This window comes from Diaphorina citri, unplaced genomic scaffold (genome assembly GCF_000475195.1).
Source record: "Diaphorina citri unplaced genomic scaffold, Diaci psyllid genome assembly version 1.1 scaffold1358, whole genome shotgun sequence".
NCBI lineage: Eukaryota > Metazoa > Arthropoda > Insecta > Hemiptera > Psyllidae > Diaphorina > Diaphorina citri.
Genome location: NW_007378785.1, coordinates 11,834 through 31,263, shown reverse-complemented (window position 1 = coordinate 31,263; position 19,430 = coordinate 11,834). Strand labels below are relative to the sequence as shown.

At 38.8% G+C, this 19,430-nt stretch overlaps 1 protein-coding gene across 1 annotated transcript in view; it reads left to right on the top strand.

Moving 5' to 3' along the window:
• Positions 1-19,430, top strand: part of LOC103515508 (neuropeptide Y receptor type 2-like) — a gene marked incomplete at its 5' end in the record, with an annotated part of 67,344 nt that overhangs the window by 36,309 nt on the left and 11,605 nt on the right. The window contains 2 exons of the mRNA XM_026828192.1: positions 14,604-14,754; positions 14,925-15,063. Coding sequence (XP_026683993.1) covers positions 14,604-14,754; positions 14,925-15,063 — 290 coding nt within the window. The remainder of the gene's footprint in view (positions 1-14,603; positions 14,755-14,924; positions 15,064-19,430) is intronic.

Below are 19,430 nucleotides of genomic sequence, written 5' to 3'. Positions count from 1 at the left end.
GAATTACCTCAGAGGTTAGATGTATTCTTGAACTGATATGTATTGGGTTAGGACCGACATAAGGTCTTACTGGTTACTAAATAGGTAATTAGGTTTAAACTTTAAAATAGTATTTTGGTAAAAAATACCACAAAAGTTGAAGAATTGGCCAAGGCAAATTTACCACGCTCAAAAATGTTAGATGGCTGAAATGTGGTAACATTGTCCTTGACCCAGATTGGGATTGTGGGTCGTCTATGGCTATTTTTTTCCATGACTGATATATTGCCTTTGAAAATTTCTTAGCAATAAAACGAATAAAAAATGTTTTCTCCTTGTAAGCGTAAGAACATTTTTTTTTTTTTTAAATTAAGCAAGGTCTATAGTAATAACTAAGCATTGTACAATATTAAACCCATAAAATAAACGAGACCTTGTTTAGACTGCTGGGGTAAAGGGACTTTTTAGTCTCATTCGAGCAGGATAAACAAGGTATATTCTATTCTATTTTGTTTACAGATAGGTACCAGGTAAGGAAATAAAAATCACTTTCTCTTGGAAATGGTAAAGAGAAGAAGCTCCATTAACACTTTCGCTTATCATTAAAAGCAGTAAAGAGAAGAGAGCTTAAAAAAAAGATGTTTTAGAGGTAAGAAAGAGTCAGATTGGGTATTAGATATTAGGTACATATTAGAATGATAGTCTCTAGTAAAATGTCAGCCCTAATCCAACTCCTCCATCCTATCATTTTCTTCCCGCTCTCTCTCCTCTCCCTCTTCCCGCCCTCTTCCTCACTTTATACTACATTGTACTAGATAGTACCTACATACGTAGATGGAAACTGTTCTCTCTCTCTCTCTCTCTCTCTCTCTCTCTCTCTCCGTTATTTATTAAGAGGCCTTTTAGCATGAGAAATTTTCGACAGCTTCTCACCACATCAATAAAATGTATAATAGGCACCTCTAATGGCACGGTAGGTAGGTATGTTAGAGATAGTAGTGGGTAGCTAGTAGGTACCTACATAATATTAGGTAGAACAAGGAGGAATAGTAGTAGTGATAATAATGTGCATCTATAATGCTAAAAGGCGCTTAGGTAGTAGGTTCATACGTATAACATAGATATGACTTTGAAACATCACCCAAGTAAGCGCAACTGATCTATTTGGGCACGTTTTCTGAGTACCTACCTACACGGTGATGGAAGTAAAGGGAACAAGGAAAGAAAGAAGAGACAAAAATCAGAAGGAATAAAAAAGAAAAGGGAAGAGAAATTTGGAATGTGGGTAATACATTAGGTATGTTTTTTTAGGTCGGTTAAAAGGAGACGCATTAGTAAACATAACGGGAAGAATAGGAGGGAGAAGAAGGAGGATGAGGAGAAGGAGGAGAAACGAGAGAAGAAAAAGAAGAAGGTAAAAGAGAAGGAAATAGCAATTTGGATGTGTTTTTTTTAGTGTAAGTTGGTTTGAAGACGATTGAGCACATACAAAGAAAGAGGAGGAGGAGGATGAGGAAAGAAGGAGAAATAGAAAAATGAGAAAAGAGGGAGAAAAAGACGAGACGAAATCGAGGAGAAAGTAAAGGAGAAGGAGCAATTTGGCTGGATGTTATTTTAGTCCAGCATTTCCAGTAAGGTGTAGAAACGATTGAATAAATATGAAGGAAGAGGCAGAGGAAAAGAAAATAGAGGAAAAGGAAAGAAAAGAGAAGGGGAGGAAGGAAAGTAGGAGACGAGAGAAAACATCAATTTGGATGTGTTTAAAGATGTTTGTTGATGTTAGACGGAGCCAGTGCCGGATTGGACAATCATTGAAGGCTCTCCCAGGAAATGAGACCAAAGAACTGTTGACCACACCAAAAAGTCAAATCCCGGAAGCTTCAATGTTGGGGGCATACGGCATAATATTATGAGGAATCAGCAACGATATGATATGACTTGCGCACAAGAAGAAGGTGATCACCCAAGTCCGAAGCTGTTTATATTAGACATCCTAGGTTATAAAGTTATGAAATAGGTAACTACAAAACTTATTACCTTTATATGATACACGTTTGTAGTTTGTAGTTACCTATTTCATAACAAAGAACTGTTGACCACACCAAAAAGTCAATTCCCGGAAGCTTCAATGTTTGGGGCATACGGCATAATATTATGAGGAATCAGCAACGATATTTATGATCTGTCTTGCGCACAAGAAGAAGGTGATCTGCACTCAAGTCCGAAGCGGATATATACGCACCTAATGATAATGAAGAAGACGGAAGCTGAAGCAACAGTAGCAGCTGGCAGCACTGCAGCAGCAACTTCTTCTTCTTCTTCCTCTTCTTCATCTTCTTCTTCTTCAGGCAGAGGAGGTAGGTAGAAGAAGAAGAAGAGGAGAGGGAAAGAAGAAGAAAAAGAGGAAGAGGCGGGAGGAAAAGTTAGGGAGCGAAGAACAGAAAGAGGTAAAAGAATTACAGAAAGAGAGGAGAATAAAGGAAGGAGAAAGGAAGAAAAGAGGAACAGAGGAAAGGAGGGAGAGAAGAACAGAAGGAAGGAGAATAGCAAGGATTAGGAGGAGGAGGAGAAAAGGAAAGAGCAGGGGGAGGAAATAAGATAAAGGGAGGAGAAGGGAAGAGAGAGACAGAGTAAGGAGATGGAGGGAGAGGAGGATATATAAAGGAAGAGAGAAGGAGGGGAAAAAGAGAGGAGGGAGATAGAGGGAGGTAAAAGTAAGAGGGAGATAAAGATTATCTCCCAATTTTCAAGAAGATTAATTTCACCGCACATTACAAAGCGGAGGGCGACTTTCTCGAATATAAATGTTTGTCTTGGTGCTTCCTCTTTTGGCGTCAGTGTGGCGAAGCTTCACGTCTCAGTCTTAAATTCCTTTTCCTATAACCTACATTAGGTCTGATAAAGGAAAAATGTAACAATGAGAGATAGAATAGAATAGGACTGAAAAGTCCCTTTACCCCAGCAGTCTAAACAAGGTCTCGTATATTTGATGGGTTAAAGAATAATACATGGGTTAAAGGATAAAGGATGGGTTAAAGATAGAGGAAAAAAGACCTCCAGCAAGTATCGTCCGTCCCGAAATCAAAGAGAGGAGGACCGAAAATGATTCTGGTCTGGCATCAAAATCAAGACCATAGCAGTTACAGTTCCCTCTGTCAAACCTCTTGGAAAAAAAAAAGACAAGATAGACCAGCCGTTCTGAGAACCTTATCTGTTGATTATACAGTTTCTGTTCAAACACTTACAAAGGCAGTCGCACTAATCTCCAAACCACCTATACCTTCAATGGAGGCTGGAACACCTCCACTATAGGTAGGTATTTCCAAATTTGTATTGAAGGATCAATGAACGTATTTAGGTCAATCCTTAATACGAAACTGATAAAGGACATCAACATCACAGTAAATCCTTTATCAAGAAGGAAGCTAGAAAGTTATTAACCTAAAATCCCTTTTGAGAAAGGGGTATGGAAGGAGGAATATTGTATAGGAAGGTATAATATAGGTAGATAAGTCTTAAATTCCTTCTACTTATCAGGGATAAATAAACTATAAACTAAAGCCTATAATATCGAGATCCTATACGAACATATAGGCATATACAATATACATACATAGACCTATAGACTTTATAATTAATACCTATATGTAGGTATAGACTTCATCAAGGACTGGGTAATTTAGAGCCCTTATCAGAAAGGTAGGTATAATGTAGATATTTCAGGCCCGAAAATAGCACAGGGTCGGATTCTGTTGGACGTTAAACCATTCCTGGATTAGGTAAATTAGGTTGCAATTTGTAACTTACAATAGAACATAAGAGCAGAGAAGAGAAGAATTTTCTTTTATCTCTCTCTCTCTCTTCCCCCCCCTTCCTCTCCTCTCAACCTCTCCCTCCAAAAATTACTCTCTCCTCTCTCTCTCTCTATTTCTCTTTCTCTCTCTTTCTCTTTCTCTCTCTCTCTCTTTCTCTCTCTCTCTTCCCCCTTCCATTCAGCCATGCAGAAATGATTGGGTGTAATTTTATTCCCCGCGGGGGAAACCTGATATTCAGGAATTTACTGTGCGGGAAATTAAAAAGGGGGGAGCATGGGAGGGGGAGAGAATGAGGGAAAAAGGAGAGAAGGAAGGGAGAGAGGGAGGATTGGAAGGGGAAGAAAGGACAGGGAGAGAGGGAGAAAAGGAGAGAGGAAGAACGAGAGAAAGAAAGGATGGGAGAGAAAAAGACAGGGTAAGAGGAAGAATAGGGAGGGAAGAAAGGGAAAAAAACGAGGAGGTAAGGGAATTAAAAATTTAACGAAATTCAAAGTCCCTCATCACTTGGTGAGGTGTGGGGAGAAAAATCGCCCCACCCCTTATATCATGGGATTTTTATTAACCAACCCCAATCGTGTAACACTGAGGTTGCGGTGTGGTGGTTAACGTGGTGTACTTCGGATGAGGGGATTGCTGGTTCGAGTCCAAGTCATCTTTAAAAAATTCATAGCATAGAAGGAAGAGAAAAAGAAACAATTCAAGAAGATGATGAAGAAGAAGAAAAAGACAAAGAGAGATAGGGAAAGAGTATATTAGAACGAAAGAGGGAGAGAGAGAAAGAAAGAGAGACAGAGAAAGAGAGAGAGAGAAAGAAGGATAGAGAGAAATGAAGAGAGGAACAAATATGAAGAGAACGAATGAAAAAGAAAGAAAAGTGAGGAATAAGAGGGAGAGTCAAAAGAATGAGGGAGAGGAGATTAAGGAGAACAAGATAGAAAGAAAAAGAGAACAAGGAAGGAAAAGAGAGAGAGAGAGAGAGAGTTAAGGAGAACAAGACAGAAAGAAAGAAAAGGAAGGAAGATAAAAAAAAGAGAGAGAGAGAGAGAGAGAGAGAGAGAGAGAGAAAGAAAGGGAGAGAGAGGAGATTATAATAATAAGGAAGTAAGCATGAAGGTAATTAGGAGTAAACAAACGTGTATTCAGAATACAACAAAGGAGTGTCTACAGTGTAGACCTCTAGACCATAGTGTAGACTCTATATACAGGGTGTCCACCAATGTATGACCCACTCAAATTGCTCCGAATTAAAAAAAAAAAAAAATGTGCCAAGAATTTTTGGCGATATTGAAATTCTTCGCAAAAATCATAAAATGACGTGTTTTTTTCAATTCCAACAGATTCGGAGCAATTTGAATGGGTCATAAATTGGTGGACACCCTGTATACTCTACAAATAGACCCTGGTGAATGCAGACTCTGCTTTACAGACGGACCCCGTAAATAGCTCGCGGAAAAATGCAAGGGTTGACAGAAAAAAACACAAAACCAAAAAAAAAAAAAAAAAAAAAAAAATTTTTTTTTTTTTTTTTTTAAAAAAAAAAAAAAAAAAAAAAAAAAAAAAAATGCCATGGTAATTACTGCAGAAAACCTGAGTCAGTGAAATATATTATACACAGAAACAAAACAGAGGCATACCTATATCTTGCCTTGAAATAAACAAAGAACAAAAAGACTAGCTTCTAAAACAAAAAGACTAGGTAGTTTCTAATATGAATGTAAATAAACAGAAGTAGTAAGGTCCAAGTTTTTCCCTCTTCAAGAGGTTTGATGGAGGGAACTATGACTGATATTGCTGAGGTCTTATGGTCCCGAAATCGAAGAGAGAAGGAAAACAGGATAGAAAAAAATCCAGCCGTTCCGAGAACGAACCTCTCCGCTAAGGATAAAGTTGATTCCGGGTGGGAATCGAACCCGCTCCCCTGCAACCTGCAAGCTAATGTCCATTCTCATCTCTCTATATTTCTTTCTTGTTCTCTTTCTCCCTCTCTCCTTTTGCTATAATTATTTCCCTTTTTCCTCTCTCTCCCTCCCCTCTTTATTTCTCCCCTCTTCCTCCCTCTCCGTTCTTCCCCTTTCGCCGTCCCCAATCTGGCATGACATATTCCTGGTTCCTGGAACTATGTACCTATATACCTAACATTTCCAGGAATAAATACTTAACTAACCTTGACAGCTTTGGAAACTTTTCTATTTTGGGTTAGATACTTTTCTCTTCTTCGTCTTCTCCTTCTTCTTCTTTTTCTTCGTCTTCTGCTTCTTTTTCTTCTCCTTGTTCTTCTTCGTCTTCGTCTTCTCCTTGTTGTTGTTGTTCTTCTTCTTCTTCTTCTCCTCCTTGTTCTTCTTCTTCTTCTTTTTCTTCTTTTTCTTCTTCTTCTCCTTGTTCTTCTTGTTCTTCTTCTTCGTCTTTTATTTTTCTTCATTGCTTGTCTCCTCTAGGAAGTTTAGAACGGCATTACCTCCTTCTTTTGCTTTTAACTCGTACTTTCTTTATCTAACTTTCTAACTTGATGTGTTAATTTTGTTTTCTAGCTTTTTTCTCTCTTGTAGGTAGTTCTTTTTCCTCTTCTTCTTCTTTTCCATCTCTCTCTTTCTCCCCTCAATATCTCACGTTGTCTGAATTGTTCACGTTGCAATTCACATTAAATGCAGCAAACACCAGTTCCAGGAAGTTGAAGCAACGTTTGGCGTGATTAGTTTCTGGATGGGTGACGGTCTGACGGCACGTCACGTCCTATTTACTCCCGGGGTGCACCCAGCGCTTACCAATGTTAGAGGGAGTTTTTTTTTTTTTCAACAGTCTAGTATGAAACGTGATTTTACGTATAGAACTGTCCGACTTACAGTTGAGAAGTTTAATGTAATAGAAAGTCGTGTGATGTTCACACCAGATTTTTTACTTTCTATTACCCTTTTACTTTCTCTCCTACGCTTCTGTAGGCACAAAGTGTGACCACAATATTGAAAATACCCATGACAACCAGCGAAACAGCCATCATGCTGTTATTAAAATGCCCTATCCCAGGCAAATTCATAAAATGATCTACATAAGCATATACCAACATTTTCCTACGTATTATTAGGGCAGTAAAATTTAATGGTTTTATTATTATTTTGCCGTATGTTGCTATAAAATATTAGATATTGTTAAGGCCAGGAATTTAGATATACGTGGGTACTTCTCCTTCTTCTTCTTCTTCTTCTTCTTCTTCTTCTTCTTCTTCTCCTCCTCCTCCTCCTTCTTCTTCTTCTTCTCCTCCTCCTCCTCCTCCTTCTTCTTCTTCTTTTCCTTCTTCTTCTTTTTCTTCTTCTTCGAAATGTAACCTGGGATAAGCCTGGGCCAAGTCTTCTGCTATGCTGATGACACGGTTGTCTGCTATACATCAGACACTTGGGAAGAGACTCACAACATTGCTACGACTGACTTGACTAACATTGGCAATTGGTATTCAAGCATGTCTCTGAAGATAAACTTTGATAAATCTAACTACATGACCTTTGCCATTGACTCACGAGGACTCCCTACAACATCGACTTTACAACTAACCCTTGACTCAACTAATACTATTACACTAGAAAGACTGACGAAAACACGTTACTTAGGCATACTAATAGACCAACACTTAAAATGGACAGACCACATAAACCAACTCAAGAGTAAGCTCCGCCATCTCATGTATGTTTTTAACAATTTGAAACGCGTCTGCAGCAAATCTTTGCTCAGAGAGATTTATTTTGCCATGGTTCAATCCTTAGTGCAATACTGCATAGTAGCATGGGGCGGAGCTTACTCAAACTTGATGACACCACTGAACAGGACTTTAAACATACTCCTACGCATAATACTTGACAAAGACAGATACTTTCACTCAGACGAACTTTACAGAATATTTGACGTACCTACTATACAAGACACTTACATTTTCAAAACTTGTACATTTAGCATTAAAAAACAGGACATGTGGAGACCTGGACAGACTAACTACAATACCCGACAAAGAGGACAAATGACAACGAAGACTACTCACAGATCATTGACCCACCTTTCTCCCTCTCTTATAAAAAAAAATATATACATTAAAAATTAATATCTAATACCTACCTACGCTTTACGCTTTTCTCATAAAAATGTATCGCCTTTTTTTCCAACAACCTAATGCCTGGATTGGCCATGACTTTCTAATAATATGCCTTTACGAGGCATCACTTTCATGTACATAGGTACATCACTTTTAGATGTACACGGTACGGTTAATTTTTTCTAATCTCTATGATTAAATTATCGGGGAGTCATTATCTTTTACATGAGAATCCTATTATCAATATTATTAGAAATATAAATAATAAAAAAAATATTAAAAATTAATATCTAATACCTATACCTACGCTTTACGCTTTTCTCATAAAAATGTATCGCCCTTTTTTCTAACAACCTAATGCCTGGATTGGCCATGACTTTCTAATAATATGCCTTTACGAGGCATCACTTTCATGTAGGTAGATGTACATCACTTTTACCTCGGTATATTCTATGTATTATTATGTTAAGGCGGTCTCTTCCTGATCCCTTATGTGCCGCGTCCATTTTAATTTAGGACTCTTGCACTGACCTATGTACCTAGGTATGTACTCTTATTCCGTGTACCTAACGTGGGTATGTGTGAAAAAAAGCTCCAGAAAAATTCACCATTTGAAAACAGTGGCGGCAAGTGATTTTCGAACAGGAAGAATTTTCTCCCGAAGCCCCGGGTTCGATTCTTTTTTTTTTTCCTTTGGACAGTCTAGACTGCAAGAAAGCTCATCAGAGTTTACTAAACATTTTATCCCAAGAAGTACTCGTAGAATCGGGCGTCCAAAAAGCTGTGATGTCCACAAAAGTTGTGAAAAGGATTTTTTGTCCCTAACTGAAATAATTGAGAAATTTTCTTTATTAATTAATTTGAAAATTTAGAATTTTTTCTTTATTTTTTACATTTAGAATTCATATTTAGATTTTTTCTTTATTTTTTACATTTAGAATTCATATTTAGCTTTTTTTAACATCTAGAATCCATAGTACCTAATTTCAGACTGGAAGGTTCTCTCTGCTCCCTCTCTCCTCTCTGTGATATCTCCAAATATTTCAACATGATTTTTTACATGTACAAAGATTACTATTTTAATAAAACTTATAGGTACCTACAAATATTGTACTAAGTGGGTATACAAAGCTTTTGACAAGACGATCACAGCCTTTTTACTTTCTATTACTGTATAGGGAACCTATACAAGGTAATGAGAAAGTATTGCAATCGGTCCAAATTTTCAAAATCGGGAAATGGGTGGAAATGTCCGTTTTGGGGTCCCCTGATTCCAAAAAAGTGGTTTTTAGCCCATGGTCTGTACGTTACGTACGTTACCACAGGTTTAAATGGGAAAAAGTAGAAAGTTGTGAACAAAATATGATTTTTCACGCGGAATCGAATGGTGCTACTTTTAGCACTCTCTGACTTACAGTTGAGAAGTTGCGGGTTCGATACTCCCCGATGTCAAAAAATTTCCCTTTTATTTGTGAACCATTAACAAATAAGCATGTGAATAGTTGATCCCATGTGATTTTTCACGCGGAATCGAATGGTGCTACTTTTAGCACTCTCTGACTCACAGTTGAGAAGTTGCGGGTTCGACACTCCCCGGTGTCAACAAATTTCCCTTTTTTTGTGAACCATTAACAAGTAAGCATGTGAATAGTTGATCCCATGTGATTTTTCACGCGGAATCGAATGGTGCTACTTTTAGCACTCTCTGACTTACAGTTGAGAAGTTGCGGGTTCGATACTCCCCGGTGTCAACAAATTTCCCTTTTATTCGTGAACCGTTACCAAATAAGCAAGTGAATAGTCAATCCCATGTGATTTTTCACGCGGAATCGAATGGTGAAACTTTTAGAACCGTCCGACTTAAAGTTGAGAAGTTTTGGGTTCGATACTCCCCTGTGTCAACAAATTTCCCTTTTATTTGCGAACCGTTACCAAGTAAGCAAGTGAATAGTTGATCCCATGTGATTTTTCACCCGGAATCGAATGGTGAAACTTTTAGAACTGTCCAACTTACAGTTGAGAAGTTTAATGTAATAGAAAGTCGTGTGATGTTCACACCAGATTTTATTCGTCAACCGTTACCAAATAAGCAAGTGAATAGTTAATCCCATGTGATTTTTCACGCGGAATCGAATGGTGAAACTTTTAGAACTGTCCGACTTAATGTAATAGAAAGTCGTGTGATGTTCACACCAGATTTTTAAGAGAAGAGGTTACAGTAGCACGATATTCTTGCACGCCGGAGGTCCCTGGTTCGATTCCCAGAGGGGCCAAATTTTTCTCGGCTCTGTGCGTGGAGTTCGGGGTGCACTCAGGCTCGTGAGGCCAACTGAGTAGCTACTTTAATCAAGTAGCGACCAGTGGTGGCGGTGGCATTACCATAGTAGAAAAATTATGGAGTCATGAAGATTTTGGTAGGTAGGTATTGCAAAGGAAACACTAAGTAGGTGTTGTGATATCCACAAAAGTTGTGAAAAGTGCCGTTTGTGCTTTTCCACAAATAATTCATGATTTTGATTTGATATTTTGACCACCACTTCACAAGTTCGGGATCCTACTTCTTATTGACATAATAAATTCATGAAGCATGATAAATATTATCATAATTATGATATTACATCAAATAGTAATTAAGTACCTAATTACCAAGCAGTAGGTACTATGTAGGCATTCACAGGTGTATTGTCTCGTAATAGGTAACTGCTACTTAAGTTTTGTGTCTGTGTAAGCTTTGGTAGGTACGTATACACATTCAATGAGTAAGTACCTACTTAAGTATACTTATCTACCCCTAAATTATGACGTACCTACTATACAAGACACTTACATTTTCAAAACTTGTACATTTAGCATTAAAAAACAGGACATGTGGAGACCTGGACAGACTAACTACAATACCCGACAAAGAGGACAAATGACAACGAAGACTACTCACAGATCATTGACCCAAAGACACTTTTCTTACGTAGGCAGCAAAGTCTTCAACTGTATACCCGAAGGATTATGGCAGCCAATTGAAGCAACCAGTTTAACATGTATAAGAAATAGAATACGGGAATGGCTAAAAACGCCAAATAATAAAGAAAAAATCAGAAAAATCATTAACCATTAACGCATTAACATATGTAATTTAGAAAAGGGGAAAAAAATAATAACTTCAAAAATACCACCTAAAAAATCAAATAAAATACCTACCTTTAAAAACAGCAAGGAAAAGAGTTTTGTTAAAAATAATTGGAAAAAGATGAATTAAAAATAATAAACCCCACCCGTGCTTAGCCACATTGGGTTTATAATACTTACTATGTTAAAAAACGAACAATTGATTAGCAAAAATTCAATTCATTAATCTGTACATTTTATGTTTATCATTTTGCTTGTTCAATTGTTTTTTACCATGTTTTGTAATTATTGTTAAAATAAATGCAAGTCCTAGGTAATATACCATTTCATAACGCATATTACATCATACAGGGTGTTCAGAATATTCTAGGGGACACTGGTGTATGTACCTATCTACCTACTATGTAGGTACTTACCTATGTAACTTAGCTAGTCATGTTTGTCGAATTTCATTCATATCGGGCATACTGTTTAGGAGTTATGACAAAACAAAGATACTTATACATATTTTTTTTAATTAAATCCAGATAAAAATCATGTTTTTTTTTTTTTTTTTTTTTTTTTTTTTAAAATTAAAAAAATTTTTTTTAAAAAAAACAAAAAAAAAAAAATATTTTTTTTTTTTTTTTTTTTTTTTTTTTTTTTAAACAAAAATTCTAATTCCAAAAGAATTTCTTCTAAAACGTGAACCTCAATTCGTTCGATCAATTACAAGGTCAGCTGACTTTTGTCCACCCTGTATGTATTATTACATTCGAAGTGGATGCATTTTATATTCTCTCTCCGATGCCTCTTTATTAAAGTTTGTATAACAGTGTCGAATGGTGTGGTTTTCAAAGGGGGGAAGCTACAAAGTCATTCCTATCCCTTATCAGTAGAACCTCGATTATTTCAACTAATTGGGACTGAGGGTAGTTGAAATAATTGAAATTCCTTATAAAATAATGACAAAGGGGCAAAATTTAGATACAAAAGAACAAAATGGTTAATAAATATCCTATTTTGAACTGATTTGGGGGTTGAAATAATGGAAGTTGAAATAATCGAGGTTCTACTGTATCAGTAGAGAATGGCACAGGATAGAGATGAGTGGAGAAGAACAAGCTGGGCCCGTCCCTCCGGGAATTTTCAGCCCGTAGTTTACTCGATCGTGGTTAAAGAAAATTAGTACCTATGTACTATTATTAGTACATAGGGAGAGAGAGAGAGAGAGGGGAGGGAGAGAGAGATAAAGAGAATCCGCTGGTGGCCTTAGAATCCTGATTGAATAACTACTAAATCATTTACTATTTTGGGTATCCTAATTGGTAAGTAGGGGAGGGTGAGAAAAATAACCGTAGAGGGGAAGAGAAGAGATACTCCCCTGTCTTTCATTTAGGATCCGCCACTGTTGAGAAAAAAAAGAAGAAGAAGAAAAAAAGGACTTTTCTTGTTCCAGTTTTCTGTCCAATCGTAAGAAAGGGAATTGTTTAACGGGAATAATATGCTAAAAATTCCCAGGACGCCGTTTCATATGCTCTATTTTTAGATCGGGATGTCTGCGACCTTGAACTTTCAGGAAGAAAGAAGAACAGCAGAAAGGAAAGAGAAGGAATGGAAAGAAAAGAAGAGAAGAAAGAATACTTCTTTTTCAGACACATAAATATTCGGGCCGGTTCTAATAAATCTTGACCGATTTCCCTTCATATGTGTCCCGCCGGGAATCGAACCCGGACCTCCTGCGTGCAAGCCTAGTGTGATACCCACTCGGTCACGGAGGTTGCCTGCTGTAAGAATATTATAAGGTAGATATAGGCTTATACCTAGGTTGCTACGTATAAATCCCTGTCTGCAAAGGTAACATCTACCTACCTTCCTGAAACTGTAAAACCTGAAAGAATTTGAATTTGAGAATTGAAAAAGAATATGGAGAAGAAAAGCCCGAATATCTCAGTAGGTAAATTTGGTGAGGCTTTTCCGCTTTTAGAAAAATATACACGGTTAAATCCGCCTCGAAAAAAAGACACGTTTCGTGATGTCGGTGTAAACAAAACAAAATAAAACATTTCCATTCTACATGGGTAATTTGTTTCTATTTTTAACAAATGTATGCCAGCCTAGTTGGCTCGGAGGGTAGCACGTCTACCTTTTAAGCGTTAGGTCGCGGGTTCGATTCCCGCCCGGGGCGGATTTTATCCGGAACAGATAAAACCTCAGCAGTTAGAGCTCCCTCTATCAAACCTCGTAAGTGAACCTTTTTTAGGACCTTTGTTTTAGTGGCCTAAAAATTGGTAGTCTTCAATTTGGGTTTTTTTTATTATCAATATTATTAGAAATATATATATAAAAAAAAAATATTAAAAATTAATATCTAATACCTACCTACGCTTTACGCTTTTCTCATAAAAATGTATCGCCTTTTTTTCTAACAACCTAATGCCTGGATTGGCCGTGACTTTCTAATAATATGCCTTTACGAGGCATCACTTTCATGTAGGTTAGATGTACATCACTTTTACCTCGGTATATTCTATGTATTATTATTATTATTATTATTATGTTAAGGCGGTCTCTTCGTGATCCCTGCACTGACCTATATAGGTATGTACTCTTATTTCGTGTACCTAACGTGGGTATGTGTGAAAAAAAGCTCTGGAAAAATTCACCATTTGAAAACAGTGGCGGCAAGCGAACAGGAAGAATTTTCTCCCGAAGCCCCGGGTTCGATTTTTTTTTTTTTTTTTTTTTTTTTTTTTTTTTAAGTGTTTCACCGCCGTTTTTATTTCGTAGTTTTTTTTTTTTTTTTTTTTTTTTTCCTTTGGACAGTCTAGAGTCTAGACTGCGAGAAAGCTCATCGCATCGGAGTTTACTATCCCAAGAAGTAGAATCGGGCGTCTAAAAAGCTGTGATTTCCACAAAAGTTATGAAAAGGATTTTTTGTCCTTAACTGAAATAATTGAGAAATTTTCTTTATTAATTAATTTGAAAATTTAGAATTTTTTCTTTGTTTTTTACATTTAGAATTCATTTTTATATGTACTATTATTAGTACATAGGGAGAGAGAGAGAGAGAGAGAGAGAGAGAGAGAGAGAGAGAGAGATAAAGAGAATCCGCTGGTGGCCTAAGAATCCTGATTGAATAACTACTAAATCATTTACTATTTTGGGTACCCTAATTGGTAAATAGGGGAGGGTGAGAAAAATAACCGTAGAGGGGAAAAGAAGAGATACTCCCCTGTCTTTCATTCAGGATCCGCCACTGTTAAAAAAAAGAAGAATAAGAAAAGGACTTTTCTTGTTCCAGTTTTCTGTCCAATCGTAAGAAAGGGAATTGTTTGACGGGAATAATATGCTAAAAATTCCCAGGACGCCGTTTGCCGTTTCATATGCTCTCTTTTTAGACAGGGATGTCTGCGACCTTGAACTTTCAGGAAGAAAGGAAAAAGAAGAATAGCAGAAAGGAAAGGGAAAGAGCAAAAAGGAATGGAAAGAATAGAAAAGAAGAAAGAAAACTTCTTTTTCAGACACATAAATATTCGGGCCGGTTCTAATAAATCTTGACCGATTTCCCTTCATATGTATACCTAATTATATTTTGCAAGAAACCTAACCCTTCCCCTCTCTTTTTCCAGGCACCTGGATCTTCGGGCCGGTCCTCTGTCACCTCGTCCCGTACGCTCAGATGGTGTCCGTGTTCGTGTCCACCCTCACACTGACCGCCATCGCCATCGACCGCTACTTCGTCATCATGTATCCGTTCCAGCCGCGCATGCGCCTCGGCACATGTACGACCCTGATTGTCCTCATTTGGGCCGTGTCCCTATGTATAGCGCTACCGTATGCGTACTGTATGACGCTGGCGAAGCATTGTCCACCCTCACACTGACCGCCATCGCCATCGACCGCTACTTCGTCATCATGTATCCGTTCCAGCCGCGCATGCGCCTCGGCACATGCACGACCCTGATTGTCCTCATTTGGGCCGTGTCCCTATGTATAGCGCTTCCGTATGCGTACTGTATGACGCTGGCGAAGCACAGTGATAGTGCCACGCTGTGCAATGAGGACTGGTCCAGTGAGACTTTTCAGAGGGTAAGTGAACCTTTTTTAGGACCTTTGTTTTAGTGGCCTAAAAATTGGTAGTCTTCAATTTGGGTGGTGTTTTTACTTCAGAAGGTAAGTGAACCTTGGGGAAACATTTGGGACCTTTGCTTTTGTGGCCGAAAAATTGTTCGTCCTGAATCTGGACCGCTTGTCCTTATCTCAGAGGCCAATTTGGGTGGTGTTTTTACTTCAGAAGGTAAAGTGAACCGTGGGGAAACATTTGGGACCTTTGCTTTTGTGGCCGAAAAATTGTTCCTCCTGAATCTGGGCCGCTTATCTTTATCTTAGAGGGTGAGTGAAACTTGGGAACTTTAGTAGAACCTTTGTTTTACTTAGTGACCGGAAAATGGTTCGTCCTGAATTTGGGCGGTGTCCTTATTTCAGGACAATTTGGGTGGTGTTTTTACTTCAGAAGGTAAAGTGAACCGTGGGGAAACATTTGGGACCTTTGCTTTTGTGGCCGAAAAATTGTTCGTCCTGAATCTGGGCCGCTTGTCCTTATCTCAGAGGCTGAGTGAAACTTGGGAATTTTAGTAGAACCTTTGTTTTACTTAGTGACCGAAAAATGGTTCGTCCTGAATTTGGGCGGTGTCCTTCTTTCAGGGCGTAAGTAAACCTTTCCCTCTATCAAGAGGGAATAACGAACGTTAAATCATCCCGAAGACGGGAGCCGATCCTGGGACCTCGAGCGTACAAGTATGATAACCTGCCTCGGTGGCGTAGTGGTCAAGACGCTCGCCTGGTAATCAGGAGGGCGTGGGTTCGATCCCAGCCGAGGTATGGAATTTCATCCTCATTTATTTGAGAATTTGACCACATAACAATGGAGCTCTGAGGGTTAGGTGGTAGAGAACGCCTAAGGCGTTAACCTCGCCTAGTGGTTGCCTTCCACTCAAGAGTCTATTATAATTATTATTATAAACACTAGGCCACGGAGATTACTTATTTTGAAGAGCATTCTAATTTCAAAATCATTAGTCATTCCAGGAATAGGTACCTACGTACCTACCTACTCGTATCTCTATTCAAAATCTGACCTATTTACTTCATCGAACACTCAAGCACCTACCACTTAACATTTCTTCCCTCCCAGACAACCTGAACCTCTCTCTTTCCTTATCTCTCCTTTCTCCCTCTCTACCTTTTCCTTCCTATCTCCCTACAGTCCCCCCTCTCTAACCTCTCTCTTTCCTTATCTCTCCTTTCTCCCTCTCTACCTTTTCCTTCCTATCTCCCTACAGTCCCCCCTCTCTCTCTCTCTCTCTTTCTTATTCTTCCTTTCTATCTCCCTCTCTATCTAATACCTCTCTCTGCCTCCCTCCTTGCTTACATTTTTCCTATTTCCCTACGTATCTTCCTAAGTCATCCTACTCTCCCTCTGTACCTCATTTCCTCCCTTCTCCTTAGTCCTCTCTCTCTCTCTCTCGCTCTCTCTCTCTCTCTCTCTCTCTCTCTCTCTCTCTCTCTCTCTCTCTCTCTCTCTCTCTCTCTCTCTCTCTCGCTCTCTCCCAATCTTACTATACATCCTCCTTATCTCCCTCTTTATCTCTTCCCCTTTCTTCCTTTCTGAACCCTACCCTTCCGTCCTCCTTCCTGTTTCTCTCGTCCTTCTCTTCTCTCCCCTTCTCCTTTCTTTTCCTCCTTCTTCATTTTCTTTCTTCCCTTTTCTCATTCTGACAATTTATTTCGACTTGATTGTAATTCTATTTTCTTCTATTATCAGCTAGCTTTCATTTCCTCCTCCTCCTCCTCCTCCTCCTCCTCCTTCTCCTTCTTCTTCTTCTTCTCTTGGTTCTTCTTCCTTTTCCTCCTCCCCACGCTACCTATTTCTTCCAGCGTTTCCTCCCCCTTCTTTTCTTTTTTCTTCTTCTATCACTCTCTTGTTTTACTCCCTCTTCTCCTTTTTCTTCTTCTACTTTTCTTTCTATTGTTCCCGGAAGTGGACTCCTTACTTCTCTCTCTCTCTCTCTCTCTCTCTCTCTCTCTCTCTCCTTTTCTCTCTCTCTTTCTTTCTCTCTCTCTCCCTTTCTCTCTCTCTCTCTCCTTCTCTCTTTCTCTCTCTTTCTTTCTCTCTCTCTTTCTTTCTCTCTCTCTCCCTTTCTCTCTCTCTCTCTCCTTCTCTCTTTCTCTCTCTTTCTTTCTCTCTCTCTCTCTCTCCTTCTCTCTCCCTCTCTCTCTCTTTCTCTCTCCCCCTCCTCTTCTTCGTCTTCTTCTCTTTTATTGGCTTCATTTCCCTTTTTCTCACTTCACAATTTTTTATTCCTTTTCAATATTTTCAATACAAAAGTCTGCGGTAGGTATTCACCACAGAAAATTATAATGTTTGTTTACATTTTTTTTTTCTTTTTTTTTTATTTATTTTCTTCCCTCAAGATTTTTTATGTAGGTATTTATTTTCTACTTTTAATTAGGTATTTATTTATTCACCTAATTATTTATTTATTCATTTATTTATCCACCTAATTAAAGAGAATAAAGTCAATAAAGCAATCAAGAGGGAAAGGAGAAACGACAGGAAGGAGGAGAGAGGAAAGACAGAAGGAAGAAGGAAAAAGGAAAGGAGATAATATTATGAGAGAAAAAGAGAAGAGAGAAAAAGAGAAACTAGAGAAACTTTATGTAAACAAAGCCAAGCTTAGGAATAAGTACTCACACGTGATTGCAATAAACATTAAACTAATCTACCCCCAAACATTTTGACAAGAAAAACAAACCTGTTGAAAGCAGCTTTCTGCAAAAACTTTAACTCATGTGAAGGCCAATCCAATAGAGCAGAGGTTCTCAATCTGTGTAACGCGTACCACAAATTATGGTATCTTTGTGGTAGAGCAGAGAGCTTTCTCACAATTTTGTGGGTATCACAAGTCTTTCATTTACTCAATCATCATAATATTATTTATTATCGCTCGTCTATTCGACTTGTAATGCCGCCACATAGCCGAAAAAAACCTCGGTCCCGCCGGGAATCGAACCCGGACCTCCTGCGTGCAAGCCTAGTGTGATACCCACTCGGTCACGGAGGTTGCCTGCTGTAAGAATATAAGGTAGATATAGGCTTATACCTACCTAGGTTGCTACGTATAAATCCCTGTCTGCAAAGGTAACATCTACCTACCTTCCTGAATCTGTAAAACCTGAAAGAATTTGAATTTGGAAATTGAAAAAGGATATGGAGAAGGAAAGCCCGAATATCTCAGTAGGTAAATTTGGTGAGGCTTTTCCGCTTTTAGAAAAATACATATACACTGTTAAATCCGCCTCGAAAAAAAAGACACGTTTCGTGATGTCGGTGTAAACAAAACAAAATAAAACATTTCCATTCCAGCCTAGTTGGCTTGGAGGGTAGAGCGTCTGCCTTTTAAGCGCTAGGTCGTTGGTTCGATTCCCGCCCGGAGCGGATTTTATCCGAAACAGATAAAACCTCAGCACTGCTGAGTCAGCAGTTACAGCTCCCTCTATCAAACCTCTCACAAGATTACGAGCTAATGGTTGTAACCGGCATGGTTGTAACCGGCAACTTCAGGGATATTTCTTTTTTTTTTAAGAGATTTGACAGAGGGAACTGTAACTGCTATGGTCTTATCGTCCCGAAATCGAAGAGAGAAGGAAGACAGGATGGAAGAAAGTTGACAGAGGGAACTGTAACTGCTATGGTCTTATCGTCCCGAAATCGAAGAGAGAAGGAAGACAGGATAGGAGAAAGCGATTATCGTCCCGAAATCGAAGAGAGAAGGAAGACAGGATAGGAGAAAGCCTGCCGACAGAGGGAACTGTAACTGCTATGGTCTTATCGTCCCGAAATCGAAGAGAGAAGGAAGACAGGATAGGAACCAGAGGGAACTGTAACTGCTATGGTCTTATCGTCCCGAAATCGAAGAGAGAAGGAAGACAGGATAGGAGAAAGCCAGAACGAACATTATCCCATCAGGATAAAATCCGTCCCGGGCGGGAATCGAACCCGCGGCCTAGCGCTTACAAGGCAGACGCGCCACCCGAACATTATCCCATCAGGATAAAATCCGCCCCGGGCGGGAATCGAACCCGCGGCCTAGCGCTTACAAGGCAGACGCAGCCCATCAGAATAAAATCCGCCCCGGGCGGGAATCGAACCCGCGGCCTAGCGCTTACAAGGCAGACGCACTACCAACTATTTATTTATTTATTTAATATACCTTATTTACACTGTCGGCTAAGACTAAAAAGTCCCATTATGCCAACAGCCAACTAAGCTAACTAGGCTGGCTGATATGTTCTCTGTTTCAGACTGAATCCATCTAATGAATCCTTCTAATGAATCCATCGAATCCGGATTCACTTTGACAAAAAAAAAAAAAAAAAAAAAAAAATGTGAACCA